At 44.3% G+C, this 24,028-nt stretch overlaps 2 protein-coding genes across 7 annotated transcripts in view; both read left to right on the top strand.

Annotated features, from left to right (window-relative positions):
- LOC137318393 (zinc finger protein 3-like) overlaps window positions 1–24,028 on the top strand; it is a 626,361-nt gene that overhangs the window by 511,700 nt on the left and 90,633 nt on the right. The gene's annotated exons all lie outside the window — the stretch shown is intronic.
- The window catches only part of LOC137318332 (osteoclast-associated immunoglobulin-like receptor), a 32,382-nt gene continuing 8,729 nt past the window's right edge, over window positions 376–24,028 (top strand). The window contains exons 1-5 of the mRNA XM_067981216.1: window positions 376–476; window positions 6,054–6,086; window positions 16,539–16,832; window positions 17,585–17,878; window positions 23,042–23,335. Of these exons, the coding sequence (XP_067837317.1) occupies window positions 419–476; window positions 6,054–6,086; window positions 16,539–16,832; window positions 17,585–17,878; window positions 23,042–23,335 (973 nt within the window). The 5' untranslated portion in view covers window positions 376–418. The remainder of the gene's footprint in view (window positions 477–6,053; window positions 6,087–16,538; window positions 16,833–17,584; window positions 17,879–23,041; window positions 23,336–24,028) is intronic.

Here is a 24,028-nt window from a genome sequence, read left to right as displayed (position 1 = left end):
TTGAGGCACTTTGTTGTTACATTTTGCTGCGCCTGAATTTTGGGTGCTTGATGCTGACACCGAGTGCCTGAAGTGGGACACAGTCCCTTCCCAGCAATGGAGATCCTGACCATGATGGGAGCAATCGTTCTAACTGAACACAAATGATTTACGGTGTTGTTCTGGGTAAATGGTCCATTCTAACCCCTTCATCCTATGATCACCGTCTAATAGTCAAAGGCCGCCATATTGGATCATTGCAATGTTCCAAACCACATCTTATTTCAGGTTGTACAAAACTCGGTGCTGTTACTTTAATTGTGGGGACCAACTCATTCCCATCCATCCTCCATATCCGCTCTCAAGTCTCTCAACCCTTCCGGGTTTGTCCTTCTGTGAGTTGGAGCAAGTGATTCTGTCGCCGTTCCTTGCAGCTCTCATGCCTCAAAGTAGCACTTCTTCGAAAATGGATACAACCGGCTTTTTACTGCTGTTTGGTGAGTCGTGAAACAATTTTATACCAATTCCCGGTCTGAGTTGGCAACTGTCAGCGGGAGAGTGCGACTGAACCCGGCGGTGTCCGAACTCCGGTATCTCAGTGGATGAAAGCAACTCATAATTTGGCGTGGAGCCCTCGACATTGGAAAGCATTCAGAGCGGTTGCTTGCTTGTGCTGAATTCTCTGCGGGTAACGGTGAGGGGAGTGTAACGGAGAGGGGACAATCTCTCTTCATATCGGTATTAAAGTATCTCGGAGCTAGTTTTTCTTTGACAATTGAATCTTTGAGAATCTGTCTGTTAAAACCTACAGCTTTGACCAACTGTTGGTCACCTGACCTAACATCTCATTTAGCGGCTCGGTGTCACATTTTGTTTGATAACGCTCCCATGAGGCGCCTTGAGACGGGGTGAAAAGGGGAGATATTGGTCTCTCGATTGCCCAGTTACTGTCTACAGTGTAGGAGTAAGATGTATATAAAAGGAAAATTCAACAATCAACATCCACTGAGTTTGCTGATCTCCATCAAGGGGCGGGGAGGGGGGGTGCGGGGTGGGGATGAGTGATAGCAGCGATACCAGTGGGCTCAGTGCCCCAAAGCCATTGAATGAAATATCGGCCAAGTGTCGCCTTATCGCATCTTATTGCATCTCGGACGAGCCCTGCTATTTCTGGCGGGGCAGTGGGACTAGCTTCATTGCTCATGTATGGAGCCGGCGCGGACTCGATGGGCCGAATGACCTGCTGCCGTGCTGTAACCTTCTCTGATTCCATGATTCTACGATACCATATGTTCCATGCTTGGAAGTGAGCATGCGCGTTAGGAGGGTACAGTTATCCAGGGGTCACCACGGCTGACCTCAGGTCAATCAACCCCCTGCACTCAGACATGAGCAGATAATGCGGTGGGGTATTGGAGGGCGGCCCTGAGCAACTCCCTTCGTGAATACACCTCTTTGGGGGAGATAGAGAGAAAAAAGGGAGAAGAAAAATTTGAACACATTCAGTGGATAATCTAGTAAATATATTTATAGTTATTCAGTTGGTGCTGAGACATTGTTCCTTCTGTCAGAGGTTAAGTTCCTCTTTCTTTGAACTAACCCTCCTCTGAGTTGAAACCGCTTTCTTCCGCTATGAAGCCAACTGCTCTTACTGTTCTCTTCAGTACTGGCCATTTTCAGTTTGCTTGCTTATTTTTCATTCTCTATTCCATCTTGCATCTCGATTTTAGGTGTTTTGTGATATTTATGTGCATGTGTGTACTGTCTGTACGAATAAATGTTTCTGGTGAATAACTCAGGCGGCATTCAGCTCTCGGAATTTCTCCTAACTCAACTTCCTCCTTCAGTGTGCTGGATGTCACGAAGATACAGATCTACACAGTGGGTGGAGACTAATGTTCCTCAATAAACACAGTGCTGCAGCTGCAAGTTGTGCTCAGCATTAACCCCTTATCTCCAACTTTTCATGCTGTTTTTTGTAATTAGACCCAAGGGCACCGATTGATAATTACCATGGATTAATGGAATTAGTTACAAATTTACACCTCTCGATAGACCTTATTCAGTTATGGTGGTGAAATGGAGAACAAGGGGGCACAATCTAATATATCCCCTTATTGCTAGCTTAGGAGATATTAGGTGGAATATTAAACATCTCTATCGATTTCAAGTGAATTCAATTCAATTTTATTAATAAATGAATGCCTGATAATCAGTGTGCTCCTGCACCACTATTAGGGGTGGATTTCAAAGAATTAATTAATTACTCGGTTAAAAGCCTATCAGAAAGATTGCCACAATGTATTTTCATTCAATATATTTCAACACATTCTTGGTTCTGCTACAATGTTCTTACTGTCAGTGGTTCCCATTCTGTTTGAGTGTTGTCCCTAAATAGATCCCCTTAATGAAAGCTTCGAAGATGTTAGTTGCAATATTAAATATTTTTATTCATTTTAAGTCCCTTGAATTGTATTTTATTAATATATGAATGCCTGAGAATATATCCGTTACTGCACCTCGAATAGTGGTAGCTTTCAAAGAATTAATGAATATAACCATCGGTTGGAAGAAAATCAGAAAGATTGGCACAATGAATTTTCATTCAGTGTGTTTAAACACATTCTTGTTCTGCTGACTGTCCTTACTGTCAGCGGTTAAACTTCCTCTTTGTCCGAGGTGAAGCGCTTCTGAGCTGAAACCATTGGCTTCCGTTCTAAGTATTTGATATCACTGTTAAATTCTGCCTGCAATATTTTCAGATTCTTTACTTATTCATGTTCAATTTACTTCCTCCTTCCATACCGTTCACCCGAATTGTGACATTTGTAACAATGAGTAAACTGTTTGTAAAAGTATCGGTTCCCAGTGAGTTCAAACACCATTCTGTACTCATTATTTAGACTCCACCTCCTCCTTCAGTGTGCTGCAATTGACCACATCACTGAGATATAGATCTGCACAGTGAGTGGAGACTAATGTCCTTCAACAAACACAGTGCTACTGCTGACCGTTGCTCAGAAAAAAATAATGAAAGGTTTTAATCGAGTAGTTGGGGAGAGACTGTTTCCACTGGCAGGAGGGTTGGCATTTAACGTTTAATCTCCAACGACCACCTTCAAAGATTTGTGTATGTGTATCCCAGGTCTCTCTGTTAATGCTCCCGCTGTGCAATTTGATCATTTAGGTAATATTGCCTCTTCTCACTCTTCTTTCCAAAATACATCACTTCACACTTCTCTACATTAAATGTCATCTGCCCTGTGTTTCCCCATTTCACCAATCTACCAATGTCCTCCTGAACTCTGCCAATATCCTTCTCATTGCTTACTAAAATTTCAAGTTGACAAGAATCATAGAATCATAGAATCTTACAACGTGGAACGAGGCCTTTCGGCCCATCGAGTCTATGCTGGCTCCTTGAACGAGCTATCCAAATTAGTAACACACCCCAATTATTTTCTCCATAACCCTGCAAATTATCCCCTTCAAGTACATGTCCAATTGCCCTTTGAAAGTTCCTATGGAATCTGCTTCCATCACCCTTTCAGGTATTGTGTTCCAGATCTTCGCAAACCTCTTTATGTAAACATTTCTCCTCATTTCCCTCTAGTTCTTTTGCCAACTCTTTGAAATCTGTGACCTCTGATTACAGACCACGTGCCAGCGGAATCAATTTCACTCTACTTGCTCTATCAAAGCCCCTCATTATTTTGAATTCCTCTATTAGGTCTGCCTTTACACTTACCTGCTCTAAGGAGAACAACCCAAGCTTCTCCAATCTCTCCACATAACTGAAGTCCCTCATCACTGGTATCATCCGGGTAAATCTCCTCCTTACCCTCTCCAAGACCTTGACATCCTTCCTAAAGTGTGGTGCCCAGAGTTGTGCACTGCCAAGGCCTCGGTCACTTGCTTGCAACCATCATAACCCACATCTCCTTACTTACTTCAAATCGAATTACTTCTGCATTCCAACTTTGGAATAAACACTTTCACACTCCCTGTTGCCTGGACTTTGACCCGCCATTTGTCATCATACTTCTGCGGCTGTGTAACTTCTCAACCACTCCCGTTCTTCAACCGTTGATGCCTTTGCCCCGAGTAAAACGTTTACTCTCTTCTATCCTGGTCGTTCCTGCTGGTTTAATTCCAAGGGGTGCAGACTTGAGCATATCTGGATCACCACTGGTTTAGCCATCCATCACCAGATATGGCTGACCCAGAATTAGAACAAGCACGATGTCCTCTCTGAAAACCGCCTGCTGCTCCAGGATGACCCTGGGGACCAAAGATAACCTCCAGCTTCTTTTGCCCACAACACACAATCTCCATAAATCTCTTTCCCAGCCCCCTCCACACTCTCCTCCAACAACAAATACGATGACCGAGTGAACTTCATGAATTCTTACAGCACAGAGGAAGGCCATTTGGCTCGGCATGCATGTGCCAGCTTTGAAATGAGCTGTCAAATTAATCCCACTCCCCTGATCTTTCCCCATCGCTCTGCATTCTTTCCCTTTTCAAGTTTCTATCCAATCCACTTTTGAAAGTTTCTATTGAATCTGCTTCCACCACCATTCCAGATCATAAAAACTTGTGGCATATCAAAATTTATCCTCATCTCCTTCGTATTCTTTTGCCAATTAACATAATTCTGTATCCTCTGATTCCCGACCCTCCTGCCAGTGGAAACATTTTCTCACTACACACTCGAACAAAACCCCTCATAATTTTGAACACCCCTATTAAATCTCCACTTAACCTTCTCTGCTCAAAGGAGAACAATCCCAGTTTCTCTTGTCTCTCCACATAACTGAAGTCACTAAGATTAAGACCATCCATTCAGATGCATCTGCTGCATCCCACAAGTCCCAATATCACCAGGCCCAACCTCTCCTCAGGCTCCTCCATTACCCAGCCCTGATCCTGAGCCTTTTTCGAGTTTCCCTCCGATCTCCACGCATGTACTTTCCGAGCTGAGCTTGCCCATTCGACCCACCTCCTGCTCCCTTGACCTTATTCGGGGTAAACAGCTGACTACCCAACTTCCATTCCGGGCCCCAAACCAGCTGAAATTGTGAATGGTCAGTTTCCTTAGGTACTGTCCTCCTCTTGCTAAACTGTACAGTGGGTGGAGACTAATGTCCTCAATAAACTCAGTGCTGCAGTTGCCCGTTGGGCTCAGCATGAAGCTTTTAATCCCCGATGTTTCCATATCAATTCCCACCGTTAATGCTTCCATCCATCCATCCCATAATAGAGCTCCGACACTTCTATTGCAATTCTGTTTCATGGTGTGGAGATGTGGGAATCTTTAAAAATGCACAATGTTTGGACACACACCCAACCCAGCTGCTTTCCTTTATCTTTCAGTGATGGTTTCACTCAGTCCCAAAACGGGGCTTTTGTGCATTTTGAAGAACTTTTCACGTTGTTTTGTGTCCGTTATGCTCAGCATTAACCCCATCATCTCCAATTTTTAAAATCTCAATTCCCACCGTTAATGCATCCATCTATTCCATATTGGAGCTCCGACGCCTGCATTGCAATTCTGTTTCGTGATGTGGACGCATGTGAAGATCTGTAAAGATACACAGTGTCTGCACACACACTCCACACTAGCTGCTTTCCCTTGTCAATCAGTGACGGTTTCACTCAGCCACAAAATGGGCCCTTCATGTTTTTTGAACAAGTTTTCATCCGGTTTTGTGTCATTAGGCCCAAGGGCACCTTTTGATACTTGTCGTGGGTAATTGGAATGTTTTACAAAGGGACGTCTCGATTGATTTTATTCAGTTATAGAGGGGAATCGAGAACAAGTGGGCATGGTATTAGAATTAGAGCTGGACCAATTGGAGTGAAAGCAGGAAGTACTTTTTCAAACAAAGGGTAGTGGAAATCTGGAACTCTCTCAAGTTCTGGAGTGGGAGTTTAACCGAAACGGACCAAAATGCCACCAATGCAATCACACTGATAAATATCCATAAAACAATTCACGAAAATCAGCTTGTTGTATTGATCGTCTAAAGGTGTTGGTGTTCATTTAACTAATTTATATTTTCTCCTTTTAGTTATCTTTGGGGCTCGGCAGAGTGTTTCTCAAGGTTAGTGTCGACGTTTTTCTCTAAAATAATGAAATTCAATAACTAATTTTCTTGACTGCTGAAGCATTCAGTTGTTTTTTATGTAAATGAATTTGATTACTGTAACCAATCGTGTTTTGTCATTCGTAGCAGTAATACAGGTCTGCATCTCAGCAGCTGTCATTGCGAAGGCAGTATGGGATATGTCCGTGTTATGGACAGTACATCTATACACTTACTCTGTCGTGGGTTACAAAACTGCAAACAGCACTCCAGGTGGAACATAGGGACATCGGAACAGGTGTTGACCATTCGGCCCCTCGAGCTTATTCCTCCATTCCTTTAGACCATGACTGATCTTGCTTAGACCACACTTGGAGTACTGTGAACAGATCTGATCTCCATATTATAAACAGCACATGGAGGGACTGGAGAAAGCGTAAAAAGAATTACTAGGCTGATTCTAGAACTGAGAGGTTATAGCTATTAGTAAAGATTGAGCAGGCTGGGGCGCTTTTCTCTGGAAAAGAGAAGACTGAGGGGTGACCTGATAGAGGTCTTTAAGATTATGAAATGGTTTGATAGGGTGGACGTAGAGATGGTGTTTCCATTTGCGGGGGAGATCAGAACTATTGCTCAGAAATATAAGGTAGTCACTAATAAATCCAATAGGGAATTCAGGAGAACCCAGGGTGTGGTTAGAAGGTGGAACTCGTTACCACCGGGAGTAGTTGAGGCAACTGACATAGATGCATTTCAGAGGAAGCTAGTTGAACACATGAGGAAGAAAGGAATGGAAGGATATGCAGATACGGTTTGATGAAGTGGGGAGGGACAAGGCTCGTGTGGACCACAAAGACCGGCATGGACCTGTAGGGCCGAATGGCATGTTTCTGTGCTGTACATTCTGTGTAATTCTATGTAATTCTATGATCTGAATCTTAACTCCATTTACCCACCTTAGTTCCATATCCCTCAATATCCTTGCCTAATAAAAATCTATCAATCCCAGTTTTGACGAATTCAATTGAGCCCCAGCCTCAACAACATTTTGTGGAGGTATTTCAGATTTCCACTACTCTTTGTGTGAAGGAGTGATTCATGACATTACCCTTGAAAAGCCTAGCTCTAATTTTAAGGTTATACCTCCTTGTTCTGGACTCTTCCCACCAGAAGAAATGGTTTCTCTCTATCTACCCTATCAAATACTTTAATCATCTTAAACATCTCGGTTAGATCATCCTTTAATCTTCCATACTCACCCTAGTCCATGCAACCTGTCCTCATAAATGAACCATTTTTGCCCTGTTATCATTCTGCTTATTCTTCGCTGCAACCCCTCCAAGGCCAGTATATCCTTCCTGAGATGCAGAGCCCAGAATTGAATGCAGTGTCTCCAGATGCAATCTGACCAGAGCTTTATATAACTATAGCATAACTTCCAATACTTTGTATTCCAGCCCCCTTGAGATAAGTGCTAACATTCCATTAGCCATTTAAGTTAATTTTTGTACCTGTCCATTAGCTTTTAGTGATTTCTATACTTGGATCCCTAAATCTCACCATTGCGCCACAGTTCCTAGCTGCTCACCATTTAGAAAATAACCTGATCTTTCTTTCTCAGGTCTTTAGCAATTGTCTTCTCCCATCTACACAACTTACTGTGCCACCTAACTTAATGTCGTCAGCAAACTTGGATATAGGGCTCTTGATTTCTTCATCTGTGCCATTTATACATATAGTGAATTCTAAGGCCCCAGTACAGATCCCTGGGGGACATCACTAGCAATATCCTGCCAATTGGAATGCATACCCATTATCCCTGCTCTCTGTCTCCTACGTTCTAACCAATTCCCTACCCATGTCAATAGGTTGTCTCTAATTCCATGCACTTTCCCGGACAAATGTTCTACTTAATGTTAACATCACTTCTTTTGATCTATCCTGCGTTTCGTTTTGTTAGTAATTCAAATCTCAACACTTTGCATGAGCCAGGCATTGGCTAGATGAGTTGAAGGATAAATCTGTCATCAACCCCAGATCCCTTTCCTGATTCTCTATGATCTGTATTTCCCTCTTGGGTACTTCAACCCTCCCCAATCGTCATTATCCCAACACATCACTGCTTCTCGGCGTTCCAAAACTCCTACTGTCCCAGGCTTGAATTCCTCGTGAATTAGTCCACAGCTGCTCTCTGTGTCACTCTTGGCATTCTCCAAAAGCCCATCGAGAGCTCTGTCAATCGTTTCATACGGCCAGCAACACCCCCCTCCTCTGTTGCTGATCTTCCCACCCATCGCTCCCCTGAGGTCTAATCTCCCAATCTTTCTTACTATCACACTCACCCGACCCTCTACTAACAACTTGGTCTCTTCAATTGATCAACCAGCACCCCTATCAATTTCCATCGAGAATGATGCTTCACTCACGAGCAAGGCCCTGGCCATGCATGTGGATGTTTGTAAGATTGCGTTGACCAACTGTCTTTGACTGAGTCTTGGCTCACAATGGCAACATCTTATCACTTACTAAAGCCTCCCTAGCGGCTTGTACATTCCAACACATGTCCCTCCAACACATGTCCCTCCAACATGTCCCTCCAACACATGTCCCACCAACACATGTCCCTCCAACATGTCCCTCCAACACATGTCCCACCAACACATGTCCCACCACGTATCCCACCGACGTTTTTCCTAACAACATGTGTCCCATCACATATGACAGCACCACCACATGCCCCAACAACACATGTCCCAACAACACATGTCCCACCATATATCCCACCACCACGTATCCCACCACCACACGTCTCACCAACGCCGCTGTGATAGCACTGTGATCCTAATCGTTAATGGCACCTTAGGCTTTTCTCCTGCTCCTCTGGAACCTTCTCTTGCTTCAATCACCTCATCGTGATCCACCCTTCTGACCGCTCCATAATTTGTATTTGTCTACCGACCCCTACCCTCCCACCCCCACCACCCAGTCCCACCCGATTATCTTACCAAGATTTCCTTCCTCAGACTGTTCATTGAGCGACTCCTCGTCCTCGGTGGTTTCAATCTCCATGTCAGCCTCTATGTCCCTCTCTAGCCTTTTTTAACTGCCCACGTGTACCTTCGAAACTTCTCTCTCCATATAAACACTGTTACCCAAATTCACGACCACATCCCCACCACCACCACCCCAACTCCGCCCCCACCCAACCATCACCCGCCGATCTCTGGTGACCTCTCTACTCCTATGGCCATCTGCTCAGCTGCCTATGCTGCTTCCACTCCTTCCCAGCGCCCAACAAACGAAACCTTACTTCTAATTCCCCTAGCCCTAGTCTTGAATTTCATCTTTATTTCTCTCCTATTTCCCGCCATGTCCTCTCTGAACTCGGCTTGTCCACGAGATCCGGTTCCTTCGCCCTAACCCAAGAGAACGCAAAGACTTTTATTTTCATTCACAAAATAGTGAGACTACCGAGTGGTCCCTCCAACCGTTTTGCGTGTTTATCCAACATTAGTTTGCAGGGTGACCATTGCGTGGAACTAAATATTCCAGGGTACTTGATTTTTAGAAATGATTGTCAAAATGGAAAAGTTTGTGGCGGGGGTTGTGGAGTGTGGTAGCCCTGATAATAAAGGATGCAATGAAGACAATAGTGAGAGAGGAACTTAGCTCAGAAAATCAGGATGTAGAATCAGTATGGGAGCTAAGAAAGAACAAGAGACAGAAAATACTGGTGGGAGTAGTTTATAGGCCTCCTGACAGTAGTTATAGTGTTGGACAAAGTATAAATCAGGAAATTAAGAGGAGCATGTAACAAGGGTAATGTAATAATCGTGTGCGACTTTAATCCTCATACAGACTGGGCACACCAAATTGGCAAAAGACGTTTGGAAGAACAGTTCATGGAATGCATTCGAGGCAATTTTCTGGAACAATATGCCGAGAAACCAAATAGGAAAAAGATTATTTTAGATCTAGTATTGTTTAATGAGGCAGGGTTAATTAATAATATTATGTGTAAGGATCCTCTGGGGAAGAGTGATCAAGATGTGATAGAATTTCATATTGAGTTTGAGAGTGATGTAGTTAAATCTGAAACTCGGGACTTAAATTTAAGCAAAGCCAATTACGTAAGTATGAGGGACAAGTTGCTTAAGGTAGATTGGGAAATTAGATTAAAAGATGTGATGGTGGATAAGCAATGACGAACATTTACAGAAACAATTGATAATTCTAAACGAATATACATTGCCTTGAGGAATAAAGCTGCATGGGAGAAGTGATCGAACCGTAGCTAACTAGACACGTTAAGGTTAGTGGTAAACGAAGAGGCTTACAATGTTGCCAAAAATAGTAAGCCTGAGGATTAGGAGGGTTTAAGAAATCAGCAGAGGACGACCAAAACAATTGATAAAGAGGGAGAAAGTTGAGTATGAATGTAAACTAGCAAGAAATATAAAAACAGATTTTAAGAGCTTCTGCAAGTATGTAAAAGAGAAAGGGATTAGCGAATGTAAACGTGGGTCCCTTAGCGGCAGAGTCAGGAGAAATTAAAATGGGGAATAAGGAAATAGCAGAGACGTTAAATTAATACTTTTTATCTGTCTTCATAGTAAAAGACACGAAAAGCATACTGGAAATAGTGTGGAACCAAGGGTCTAATGAGAGTGTGGAACTTAAAGCAATTATGTTTAGTAAAGAAAAAGTACTGGACAAATTAATGAGGCTAAATGCCAACAAATCCCCTGTACCTGATGGCCTACATCCTCGGGTTTTAAAAGAGGTGGCTGTCGAGATAGTGGATGCATTGGTTTTTATCTTCCAGAATTCCCTAGTTTCGAGAACGGTCCCTGTGGATTGGAAGGTAGCAAATGTAAACCCACTATTCAAGAAAGGAGGGAGAGAGAAAAAACAGAGAACTATAGATCAGTTAGCCTGACATCAGTAGTAGGGAAAATGCTGGAATCTCTTATTAAGGACATAGTAACAGGGCACTTAAAAAAATCATAATATGATTAGGCAGAGTCAACATGTTTTTATGAAAGGGAAATCGTATATAACCAGTCTATTAGAGTTTATTGAGGATGTAACTTGCAGGGTAGATAAAGGAGAACCAGTGGATGTTGTATATTTGGATTTTCAAAAGGCATCCGATAAGGTGCCACACAAGAGGCTGTTACACAAGGTTAGGGCTCATGGGATTGGTGTAATTTTTTAGCGTGGATTGAGCATTGGTTGACAGAGAGCAAACAGAGAGTAGGGATAAACATTTCATTATTAGTTTGGCGGGCTGTAACTAGTGTGCTGCCACAAGGATCGGTGCTTGGGCATTAGCTATTTACAATCTATATTAAAGACTTTGATGAAGGGACCCAATGTAATTTATCCAAGTTTGCTGACGACAAAAAGCTAGGTGGGAAAGTAAGCTGTGAGGAGGTCGCGAAGATGCTGCAAAGTGATATAAACAGGTTGAAGGAATGGGCAAGAAGGTGGCAGATCGAGTATAATGTGGGAAAATGTAAGGTTATTCACTTTGGTAGGTAGAATAGAAAAACAGAATATTTTTAAACGGTGAGAGCCTAAGAAACGTTGGTAGTCAGAAGGATTTGGGTGTCCTTGTACATGAATCACAGAAAGTTAACATGCAGGTACAGCAAGCAATTAGGAAGGCAAATGGTATGATAGCCTTTATTGCAAAGGGTTGGAGTATAAGAGTAAGGAGGCCTTGTTGCAATTTTATAGGGCTCTGGTAGACCACACCTGGAGTACTGTGCACAGTTTTGGTCTCCTTCCCTAAGGAAGAATGTAAGCAATCTTACAACACCAGGTTATAGTCCAACAGTTTTATTTGAAAATCACAAGCTTTCGGAGCTTTCCTCCTTCGTCAGGTGAGTGAATGAGTTTACACTCACCTGACGAAGGAGGAAAGCTCCGAAAGCTTGTGATTTCAAATAAAGCTTTTGGACTATAACCTGGTGTTGTAAGACCCCTTACATTTGTCCAGCCCAGTCCATCACCGGCATCTCCACATCACGAGTATATTCAAGGCCGAGATCGATAGATTTGTATATTCTAGGGGAATCGAGGAACATGGGGAGCTGGCGGAAAAGTGGAGTTGAGGTTGAAGATCAGCCATGATCTTATTGAATGTCGGAGCAGGCTCGAGGGGCCATATGGCCTACTTCTGCTCCTATTTCTTATGGTCTTATATTCTTATTCCGTTTCAACTTCAGATGCCCGAAAAAACGTGCAGTACCGCCATCTGTCGGTCAGTAATGCTAACACAAAAGATGATCACTGTTCTCAATCCCTTTTGGGCTTGGGCAGAACTTTTGTGTTGCGGGCCGAATCACATAAAATCGACACTGAAAAGTGATAAGCAACTAAATATTTTGAAAATGACAATCTAACATCGATGGTTTTCCTTCTTTATTGTAGTGTGGAGACAATGTCATATTTCCCTTTCGTCAGAAAAGCTTCACTCCCTGACAGGCAGGCGGGGGAATTAGCTGGAGTACCAGTCATCTCAGAAATGTGCATTTTCACACATCACATTACTTTCAAACAATGGGAGTTCGGCCGAAACTTTCCAAAGATATTCACAGCTTTAATATTACTCTGGCTTTCATTTCGAAGCGCTCTGTAGGGGGCTGATTACATAGAATTAGATAGAATGTACAGCACAGAATCGGACCATTCGCTCCTGCTGGTCGATGCCAGGGTTTATATCCCACATTTTAATGACCGCTTCCCCACCCTGCCCCCACAGCCCTCTGTTCCATTCTCCCTCGTGTATGTATCTAGCCCCCCTTTGATGCATCACTGCCACCTGCTTCAACCACTCCGCCTGCCAGCGACTTTCACATTCTCTGTGAGAAGAATTTCCTCCTAAATTCTCAGTTAAAGGGACAACCGGCTTGTCGTAGCTCCAAAACCAAGTTGGGTGAAGTTTCTTGTGCAAGGCAGTTTGTTAGCTCGGCGAGCCAATCAGCGACAGAGGGAGGGGTCAAAGGCCCAGCTTCTCTCTCTCTTTCTCCCTCTCACTTCTTCTTTCCATTTCTTTTTCATTCCAGTTACCTCTCCTATTTCACTACACCCCCTCTCTCTCATTGCTCTTTGCTTATTTGCTGCCTCTCTTTTTCATACTCTCTCTTTCGTCCCACTGTCTCATTGCACTTGTCACTCATTCCCGCCCGCTCTCTCTTTTTATCTTCCTATCCAGTCTCGCTGATAACCCTCTTTCAATTTCTCCTTGATTCTCTCGCATTGTTTCTCACTGTTTCTCTTCCACTCCTATGTTTCATTCCTCTCTGTCACTCTGTTCCATTTGGATAACATCGCCACAACTGCAAATTCAAAGTTGGATAATTGATTTTAGAGTGTGAATATCAATTAATTATTTTAAAGGCAAACACCTGGGAATGAATCGTTAATCAGAGTTAACCACGGTACCAGAAGAATGCTGTAACCATGAGCCAATGGGAAGACTTAAAAAAATTGGATACAGAAACAGGCCATTTGACTCAACAGGTCCGTGTCGGCGTTTATGCTCCACAAGAGCCTCCTCCACCCTATTCCTTTCTCGCTCATATATTAATCCAGCTTCCCCTTAATTGCATCAATACTATTCGCCTAAACTACTACTTGTGGTAACGAGTTCCACATTCTCACTGCTCTCTGGGTAAAGAAGTTTCTCCTGAATCCCCTATTGGGTTTATTGGTGACTATATTATATTTATAACCCCTAATTTCTGTCTCCCCTACAAGTGGAAACATTTTCTCTACGTCTAACCTATCAAATCGCTTCATAATTTTAAAGACCTCTATCAGGTCACCCCTAAACCTTCTGTTTTCTGGAGAAAAGAGTCCCAGACAGTTCAGTCTTTCCTGATAAGTATATCTCTCAGCTTTCGAATCATCCTACTAAATCGTTTTGCACCTGTCCAGTGTAATATGGATACCCTATTTGTAATATGGAGATCAGAACTGTACACAGTGTGGTCTAACTAACGTTCTATGCACGTTTAACATATTTCCCTTCGCAGAGATTCTTAAACTAAAATGTGCAAGACAGCTGCAATTCTGCTTTTCTGATTCCAGTCGGTTGCTGGAGGAATACGAGGATAGAATTATGGAGAAATTATAACACGCAAACAGGCCGTTCGGCCCAACCACTTCGTGTTGGTGTTTATCCTCCACACGAGCAATAGCCCTAATCCCATGTGCGTGCTCTGCTCCCAATTCCCTTCAACCGTCGATCGAACCTATTCTTAAATGTTGACATGGTCTCTGCTTCATTCCACAGCCTCGCAACACTTGCTTTAAAATGTCCCTCCTGCTCCCTGCCCGAAATACCATTTATATCTGATCAATCTCCACTCGTTCGGACTCCCGGAAACCTCCTGTGTCTCTATACTCGGTTCCAAACCTTCTGAAATTTAAAGACGGCCACTAAATTACCCCCATTCTCCTTTGTTACAAGGAAAACAGCCACAGTTTTTGAATAAAAGAAGGAAGTACCATTTATTTGGCGCCTTTTATGACCTCTGGACGTCCAAAGCGCTTTGCAGACAATGAAATACATTTGAAGTACAGTCACTGTTATAATGCAGGAACCGCGACGGTCAAATTGCACTCAGCAAGGCCCCACAAACAGTAATGTGATAATGATCAGATAATCTGTTTTAGTGGTGTTGATTGAGGGATAAATATTTGGCTCAGGACACCAGGGAAAACTTTCCTGCTCTCCTTCGAAATAGTGGCGTGGGATCTTTTACATTCACTTGAGACGGCAGCCGGGGCCTCGGTTTAACGTCTCATCTGAAAGACGGGACATGTGACGGTGCAGCACGCTCTCAGCCCAATATTCAGTCCCAGTGAGGTCATTGATTCTCATCCCCAAGAATGATAATGATGAAATCGAGCCCACCATCACTTACCTCCTTTATTTGAGATTCTAATCTCCACGGTTTAACAGAGACGTTCACTCTTTTTAATCCGGTTTGCACCACAGGCTAAATGACCAGAAATTGGAATTTCAAATCCACGCATTTCCATGTTCCCCTCGTATCGCAGAAAGCAATTTCAGGGCTAAAATCTGATTTTGGAAACAGAACCACAAACTGATTTCTCTTCTCTCTCACCTCAGTTTGATTCCACGAATGACTGGTCAATTCCCGTTTTGTGGAACTTCAGCCCCCGATTCCAACTGTTCTCGAAAACACAGCGCAATCGTTATTGAGTTCCTAAACTTCGACAGTACACGTAATCCACAGATCCATTTTTAATTGTTCTTTGCATTAATTTCACTACAGGTCCGCTTACAACGCCAGGGATATCCCCTGATCAATCGACTGGTGTTTATTTGAAAGGAGAGACGGCTACCATTACCTGCACCGTGACCGGAGACTATCCCAATAAAAACTTCTATTTTTACAGAGATAGACGACTGCTGTCCTCTGATCAGATCATCAAAAAGGACAACGTTGGAACATTCCCGGTTACCAGAGCAGACCAAGGAGGGCGGTACCAGTGCAAATATGAAACATTCATCAATAGCAGGTGGTTATCGTCTCAGTTCAGCGAGGCTGTGACGGTCACTATAGCAGGTGAGTGAAGGGGGCTGAGATTGTTAATATTTCAACGCCCTTGATAAGTACAAAAATTCCTACTTGATTAAATATAACTGAGTTTAATATTCACAGGGAGCGTCTCTGCGCTCAGCTCCTGACATGGTCTTTGTAACAATGTTTACTATTCACAGAGAGAGTCTCTTCGCTCAGCTTCTGACAGGGTCTCTGTAACAGTGTTTAATATTCACAGAGAGGGTCTCTGCACTCAGCTCCTGACATGGTCTATGTAGCAGCGTTTAATATTCACAAAGAGGGTCTCTGCGCTCATCTTCTGACAGGGTGTCCGCAACAATGTTTACTATTCACCGAGAGCTTCTCCGCGCTCAGCTCCAGACAGGGTCTCTGTAACAGTGTTTAATATTCAGAGAGAGGCCATCGGCGCTCAGCTCCTGACAGGGTCTTTGTAAAAGTTTAATATTCACAGAGGGGGTCTCTGCGCTCAGCACCTGACAGGGTCTCTGTAACTATATTTAATGTTCACAGAGAGGGCCTCTGCACTCAGATCCTGACAGAGTCTATGTAACAGTGTTTAATGTTCACAGAGAGGGTCTGTGCGCTCAGCTCCTGACAGGGTCTCTGTAACAATGGGGTAGATTTCCGCCACGGCAGTTGTGTAAAACGGGCAGGATTGGACATGGAACCACAATCTGATTTATTTTCTCTCGTACCTCAGTTTGATTCCACGAATGAATGGCCAATTCCAGTTTTGTCGAATTTCAGTCCTGATGCAAACTGTTCCCGACAACACAGCACAATCGGTATTGAGTTCCCAACCTTCCACCGTACACATAATCCACAGATCCATTTCTAATTGTTCTTTCCATTCATTTTGCCACAGATCCGATAACAACGCCAAGGATATCCCCTGATAAACCGACTGGGGTGTATTTGAAAGGAGAGACGGTTACCATTACCTGCATCGTGACCGGATACTATCGCGATAAAACCTTCCATTTTTACAGAGGTAGCCCACCGGTGTACTCTCATCAAGTCCTCGCAAAGGACAACATTGCAACATTCAAGGTCAGCAGAGCAGATCAAGGAGGGCGGTACCAATGTCAATATGGAACCACCGTCAATAGAAGGCAGTTATTGTCCCAGATCAGCGAGGCTGTGACGGTCACTATAGCAGGTGAGTGAAGGGGTGCAGAGATTATTAAAATGTTTATTCAACACCATTAGAGGTAGATTTTGACTGTGCGCTCGCGTAGAATGGATGATAGTGAATCGGCAGGCTGTTTCACATATCTCCCGATTTTTATTTCCATTGACTTCAATGTAGATGATAATTGGGTGGTGTATAAAACGGGTGGAGTATAAAATGTGCTGCTGAAGCTCGAGCGCCCGTTCTTCAGTAAAAATGGAGTAGAAATCCGCCACGGGCAGTTGTGTAAGACGGGCGGGATCGGATCGGCCGCCTGATATCAGCCCGATCCGATATTCAGTTCCAGTGATGTCATTGATTCACATCCCCAAGAATGATAAATAAATAAATCGACCATCACTTCTCTCCTTTATTTGAGGTTCCAATCTCCACGGTTCAGCAGAGAAGTTCACTCTTTGATATCCGGTTTGTACCATAGCCTAAATGACAAAGAATGGGAATTTCAAATCAGCGCATTGTCCATGTTCCCCTCGTATCGCAGGGTGCAATTTCAGGACTAAAACCTAATTTTGGAAATAGAACCACAAACTGATTTCTTTTCTCTCGCACCTCAGTTTGATTCCACTAATGAATGATCAATTCCTGTTTTGTCGAATCTCAGCCGCCGATACAAACATTTCCCCTCAACACCGCACAATCGGTATGGAGTTCCCAAACTTCCACCGTAACTTAATCCACAGATTCATTTCCAATTGTTCTTTCTGTTTATTTTACCACAGATACGCCGAAAAAGCCACGGATATCCCCTGATCAACCAAGTGGCGTGTATTTGAAAGGAGAGACGGTGACCATTACCTGCACCGTGGCCGGAGACTATCGCGATAAAACTTTCCATTTTTACAGAGATCGCCGACTTCTGAACTCTCATCAAATCATCACAAAGGACAACATTGGAAAATTCAGAGTCACCGGAACAGACCAAGGAGGGAGCTACCACTGTAAATATGGAACCTCCGTCAATAGAAGGCAGTTTTGGTCCCAGCTCAGCGAGGCTGTGACGGTCACTATCGCAGGTGAGTGAAAGGGGCGGGAGGAGCAGAGATTGTTGAAATATCTATTCAACAGCATTAGGGGTAGATTATGACTAGGCGTTATCGTAGAATGGAGGATAGTGAATCGGCAGAGCGTTTCTCATCTCTTCCGGTTTTTCTTTACATTGACTTCAATGGAAATGATAATTGGGTGGTGTTTAAAATCTGTGGAGTATAAAATGTGCTCGATCGCCCGTTTCAGGCCTCCGCCTCAGACGGATTTATATTCCACTGTCAGAAATTTATGATATCAATCCCGACTAAAACTTTACCTCACAACCCAGGGTGATAGTTGGAGAATAACTTTAAACGAACACGCCCGGCGGAAAGGGGAGGGTTCGGGCGCTAAATTGGGCTGTGTAGCGCCCATTGTTTCGGCCCGTGTTGCGCCCATTGTTTCGGCCCGACACGGCCTCTTCGCTATCCAAGATGGCGTCTTGGATGCTCACGCACGTTTCCAGCGTGATGTGCGCCAGACGCTATTTTAGTATAGGAGTTAGCGCAGGCTAACAAATCACTGGACACACACACTGGCAGCTATTCAACCATGACAGGCACATCATCCAAACACGCGTCGCACTTTCTTGCAGGAGAAGATGTTGCATATCAGGAAGCAGCAAGTGGCGGTGGCATTTAGCCCATCGAGCCTGTTCTGCCGTTCAATGAGATCACGGTGGACCTGTGACCTAACTCCATATACCTGCCTTAGCCCAATATCCCTTAATACCCTTGGTTCACAGAAATCTATCAATCTCCGAATTAACTTTCACAAGTAAGCCAGCATCAACTGCCGTCTGCAGAATACCATTCGAACTGTTTCCCACCCTTTGCATGCAGAAGCATTTCCTAAATTCACTCCAACACGTCCTTGCTCTAAATGTTAGGCCATGTCCCTGCATCCTAGTATTCAAGAGTGGGAGAGTCTCCAAGAACAGTTACAAATGTCTCGGCAGCCAGGACCACTCGGCTCCAGACCTTATTACATCCTGGGTCCAAACATGGACAAAAGAGATGAATTCCAGAGGTGAGGTGAGAGTGACTGCCCTTGACATCAAGGCAGCATTTGACCGAGTGTGGCACCAAGGAGCCCTAGTAAAATTGAAGTCAATGGGAATCAAGGGGAAAACTCCAGTGGCTGGAGTCATACCTAGCACAAAGGAAGATGGTAGTGGTTGTTGGAGGCCAATCATCTCAGCCCCAGGGCATTGCTGCAGGAGTTCCTCAGGGCAGTGTCCTAGGCCCAACCATCTTCAGCTGCTTCATCAATGACCTTCCCTCCATCATAAGGTCAGAAATGGGGATGTTCGCTGATGACTGCACAGTGTTCAGTTCCATTCGCAACCCCTCAGATAATGAAGCAGTCCAAGCCTGCATGCAGCAAGACCTGGACAACATCCAGGCTTGGGCTCATAAGTGGCAAGTAACATTCGCACCAGATAAGTGCCAGGCAATGACCATCTCCAACAAGAGAGAGTCTAACCACCTACCCTTGACATTCAACGGCATTACCATCACCGAATCCCCCACCATCAACATCCTGGGGGTCACCATTGACCAGAAACTTAACTGGACCAGCCATATAAATACTGTGGCTACGAGAGCAGGTCAGAGGCTGGGTATTCTGCGGCGAGTGACTCACCTCCTGACTCCCCAAAGACTTTCCACCATCTACAAGGCACAAGTCAGGAGTGTGATTGAATACTCTCCACTTGCCTGGATGAGTGCAGCTCCAACAACACTCAAGAAGCTCGACACCATCCAAGATAAAGCAGCCCGCTTGATTGGCACCCCATCCACCACACTAAACATTCACTCCCTTCAACACCGGCGCACTGTGGCTGCAGTGTGCACCATTCACAGGATGCACTGCAGCAACTCGCCAAGGCTTCTTCGACAGCACCTCCCAAACCCGCGACCTCTACCACCGAGAAGGACAAGGGCAGCAGGCGCATGGGAACAACACCACCTGCAAGTTCCCCTCCAAGTCACACACCATCCCGACTTGGAAATATATCGCCGTTCCTTCATTGTCGCTGGGTCAAAATCCTGGAACTCCCTTCCTAACAGCACTGTGGGAGAACCGTCACCACACGGACTGCAGCGGTTCAAGAAGGCGGCTCACCACCACCTTCTCGAGGGCAATTCGGGATGGGCAATAAATGCCGGCCTTGCCAGCGACGCCCACATCCCGTGAACGAATAAAAAAAACAATAATCCAGCCACTAATTTGTATATCCTGCATGGTCGCTTTAAATAGCGCCGGTGAGTGTCCTCCAGGCAATCTTAGACACGTTCAGATGGTCGGGGTTAAGACTGTGCGTTGAGTTGTGCGTTAAGTCCCAAAATGGTGTTTATCACTCTAAATCAGCGTTGCACACTGATTGAAGCCATTTTCTCCCTACTTTACATGATTCCGGCTTCATAATCTTCGCCCACTGCTAACTCCAATACCAAGATGGCATCTGGTGCACATCACGCTGCAAATGTGCGTTCGCATGCAAGACGCCATCTTAGATGTTGGAGAGGCCACATAGCGCCGAATCAACGGGCACTACACGGCCTAATTTAGCGTCCTCAGTTTCTCCAGTCTTTCCACTTATCAGAAGTCTTTCATCCCTTTTACTTTTCTAGTAAATCTCCTCTGTACCTTTCTAACGTCTTGACATCCCTCCTAAAGTGTGGTGCGCAGATTTCGCCGCAATACTACAGCAGGGGCCTAACCAGTGTTTTGTAAATGTTTAGCACAACTTCCTTGCTTTTGTATCCTGTAAATCTGTTTATAAAGAATTCAGTATCCCCTTTAGCGGCCTTCTCAATTTGTCCTGCCACCTTGAAAGTTTAATGTATGTACACCCCCAGGTCTCTTTGTTCCCGCACCCCCTTTAAATTTGTACCATTTAGTTTATATTGCCTCGCCTCAATCTTCCTACCAAAATGAATTAATTCGCACTTCGCTGTGTTAACTTTCATCTGCCATGTGTCTGCCCATTTCACCAGTCTGTCTATGTCCTCCTTGAGTTTGTGACCATCCTCCTCACTTCTTTCTATGTTTCGTATCTCCTGCAAAATTTGAAATTATGCCCTCTGTATCCAAGTGCAGGTCATTACCATATATCAAAAAGAGCAGCGGTCCCAACCGCGACCCATGGGTGACACGACTGCACACTTCATTCGAGTTTGAAAATCAACCATTCACCACTACTCTCTGCTTTCTGTCTCTTTGCTAATTACGTATCCACGCATCCACTGCCCTTTAATCCAATGGGCTTCAATTTTGCCAACAAGTCTATTGTATGGCACTTTTTGAAACGCCCTTTGAAGGTCTTTATATAAAACATCAACTACATTACCCTTATCAATCTTCTCCACTACTTCATCAAAGAACTCAATCAAATTAGTCCAACACGATTTACCTTTAACAAATCCGTGCTGGCTTTCATTTATTAACCCATATTTTCCCAAGTGCCAATTAATTTTGTCCCGGGTTATTGTCTCTAAAAGTTTCACCACCATCGACGTTAGTCTGACTGGCCTGTCGTTGCCGGGTTCATCCCTCCACAATTTCCACCCGTACTTTTCTCAGCAAGCTGGGATGCATCCCATCCGAACCGGGTGACTTTTCTACTCTGAGCTTTGCTAACCTTTTGCGTGCCTCCTCTTTATCTATTCTCATCCTATCCAGTTTCTCCGCCTTTACTGGAACATTGGCAGCATCCGCTTCCTCAGTGAAGACAGATGCAAAGTACTCATAAGGTATCTCAGACATGCCCTCTGCCTCCACAAGAAGATCGCCTTTTTGGTCCCTAATCGGCCCCACCCTTCCCTTGACTTCCTTTTTACTATTAACTCCACTGAGTGTAGTGTCACCTCACGAGGCACCTCCAAACTGGCTGGACTTGTCACATTACAGGTTTCTCTGTCAGATAACCGAAACTGCGTGCCGAGATTTTCAAAATAACCATGTAACTCGGAGTACTTTAATGAATTACATTCTGGTTTTCCATATCATCTCACTGGGTTGGATTTCGACAGTAACGCCCAAACCTGAGACCTCCAACACCTGGAAGGACAAAGATAGCAGCTGGATGGGAACAGCATTAGCTCCAAATTTCCCCCAAGTTACAAATCATATCGACTGAGACATATATCGCTTTTCTTTCATCGTCACTGTGTAAAAATCCTGGAACTCCCTACCTAGCAGCATCGATGGAGCACTTTCACCACATGGACTGCAGCTGTTCAACAAGGAGGCGGCTCACCACCACTTTCTCAAGGGGCAATTAGGGACGGGCAACAAATGATGGCCTGCCCAGCATCGCGCTCATCCCAGAGCCCGCTAACACTTAACTCCTTTATTTGAAATGGGAATCTCCACTGTTTAGATTGGGTTTGTTTTCCTTGGAGCAGAGGAGGCTGAGGGGGGACATGATTGAGGTGTACAAAATTATGAGGGGCACAGATAGGATGGATACTAAGGAGCTTTTTCCCTTCGTTGAGGGTTCTATAACAAGGGGACATAGATTCAAGGTAAAAGGCGGGAGGTTTAGAGGGGATTTGAGAAAGAACTTTTTCACCCAGAGGGTGGTTGGAGTCTGGAACTCACTGCCTGAAAGGGTTGTGGAGGCAGGAACCCTCACAACATTCAAGAAGCATTTGGATGAGCACTTGAAATGCCATAGCATACAAGGCTACGGACCAAATGCTGGAATATGGGATTAGAGTAGACAGGGCTGATGGCCGGCGCGGACACGATGGGCCGAAGGGCCTCTATCCGTGCTGTATAACTCTATGACTCTTTTTAATCAGGTTATGGCTCGGCTAAGTTACCACAAATGCGAATTTAAAATCAATGCCTTCCCTCTGTTCCTCTGGTATCCCAGAGGGAAATTTGAGGGATAAACGCTGATTTTGAAAATAGAACCCCAACTGATTTATTTTCTTCCGTTTGATCCCACTAATGAATGGCCAATTCCCCCTTTGTATATATTATCCTCCTCAGTGCTTACAACGATGTTACGTGTCATCTGCAAACTTTGAAATTATGCCCTGAATACCTAAGTCCAGGATATTAATATTTTGGTTCACAAAAATAAATCTCTATTGCGTTTGAATCGTTCGTCACTACTTTTTCCTTTCGTATTACAGGTCTACCCAAACCAAATATATCAGTGGATTCTCGTCTTGTTTTGAAGGGAGGAAAAGTTACCTTTAATTGTACAACTCCCGGGGTCCTTCCTGGCTTCACATTTTACTTATACAGACACGGAGAAGCGAATTACTCGGATGTCCAGACTGCTGCACGGGACAATTCTGTCACTTTCACCATCACGAATATAGATCACACCGATGGAGGAAATTACACCTGTCTGTATAAAGGGGATGTGTGGGGAAGGCTGCTAACGTCGGCTGAGAGTGACCCTGTACATATAACTGTAAGAGGTGAGTGAGATTCACACGGTGACTGTGTTCATCCGACCGCAGTACAAGGTGTTCTTGTTACATTTCAGTCTGCATTCCGTGTTGTATTTAACGATCAAAACTGGCGTGGAAATGACATCCGGGGGTAATATTTGGTCTTCGGCGGTATCGGATCATGCATTCGTTTTACTCCCCGCCCGATATTCAACCCCATTGGCTTCAATAGAACTTGAATATCGGGCGCAGCGTAAAACAGGCGGCCGATGCGAAACCGTCCAGTTTGCGCTATCGCCCAATGGCCTCTTAACGCTTATTTCACGAACTGTTCGCTATTTATCCTGTTACTGGGGAAAGGTTAAATCACCAAACGTCGAACGGTTTTATTTCTCCAACTCTGATGAAAAGTTTGATTCACTAGTTGTGTCCTTTAGTTCCTCTCCGATCCCCTAATAGTCCAGGGTCGACTCCCAGAGAAGCTGAGAAAAAATAACACCCATTCTAGCAACTTTAACACAAGGTAATTTGAAACTAGTAAGCAAAATGCACAAAACAGATGCTGTAAACAGAGAGCCCGTCAGTGAGCTTCTGTGGAGAGAGCAGGTGAGTTCTGATCAAGGTCCCCACCTGAACCGTCACCACATCTGTTCACTCTGTCAATGTGCAATTTTGACCCAGTGATCATTCAGAATGAAACTTACAGAATGAAACTGATTC

The sequence above is a fragment of the Heptranchias perlo genome, unplaced genomic scaffold (genome assembly GCF_035084215.1).
Source record: "Heptranchias perlo isolate sHepPer1 unplaced genomic scaffold, sHepPer1.hap1 HAP1_SCAFFOLD_70, whole genome shotgun sequence".
Taxonomy (NCBI): domain Eukaryota; kingdom Metazoa; phylum Chordata; class Chondrichthyes; order Hexanchiformes; family Hexanchidae; genus Heptranchias; species Heptranchias perlo.
Note: the sequence above shows the minus strand (reverse complement) of the source record. Positions and strands in the feature narration are given on the sequence as shown.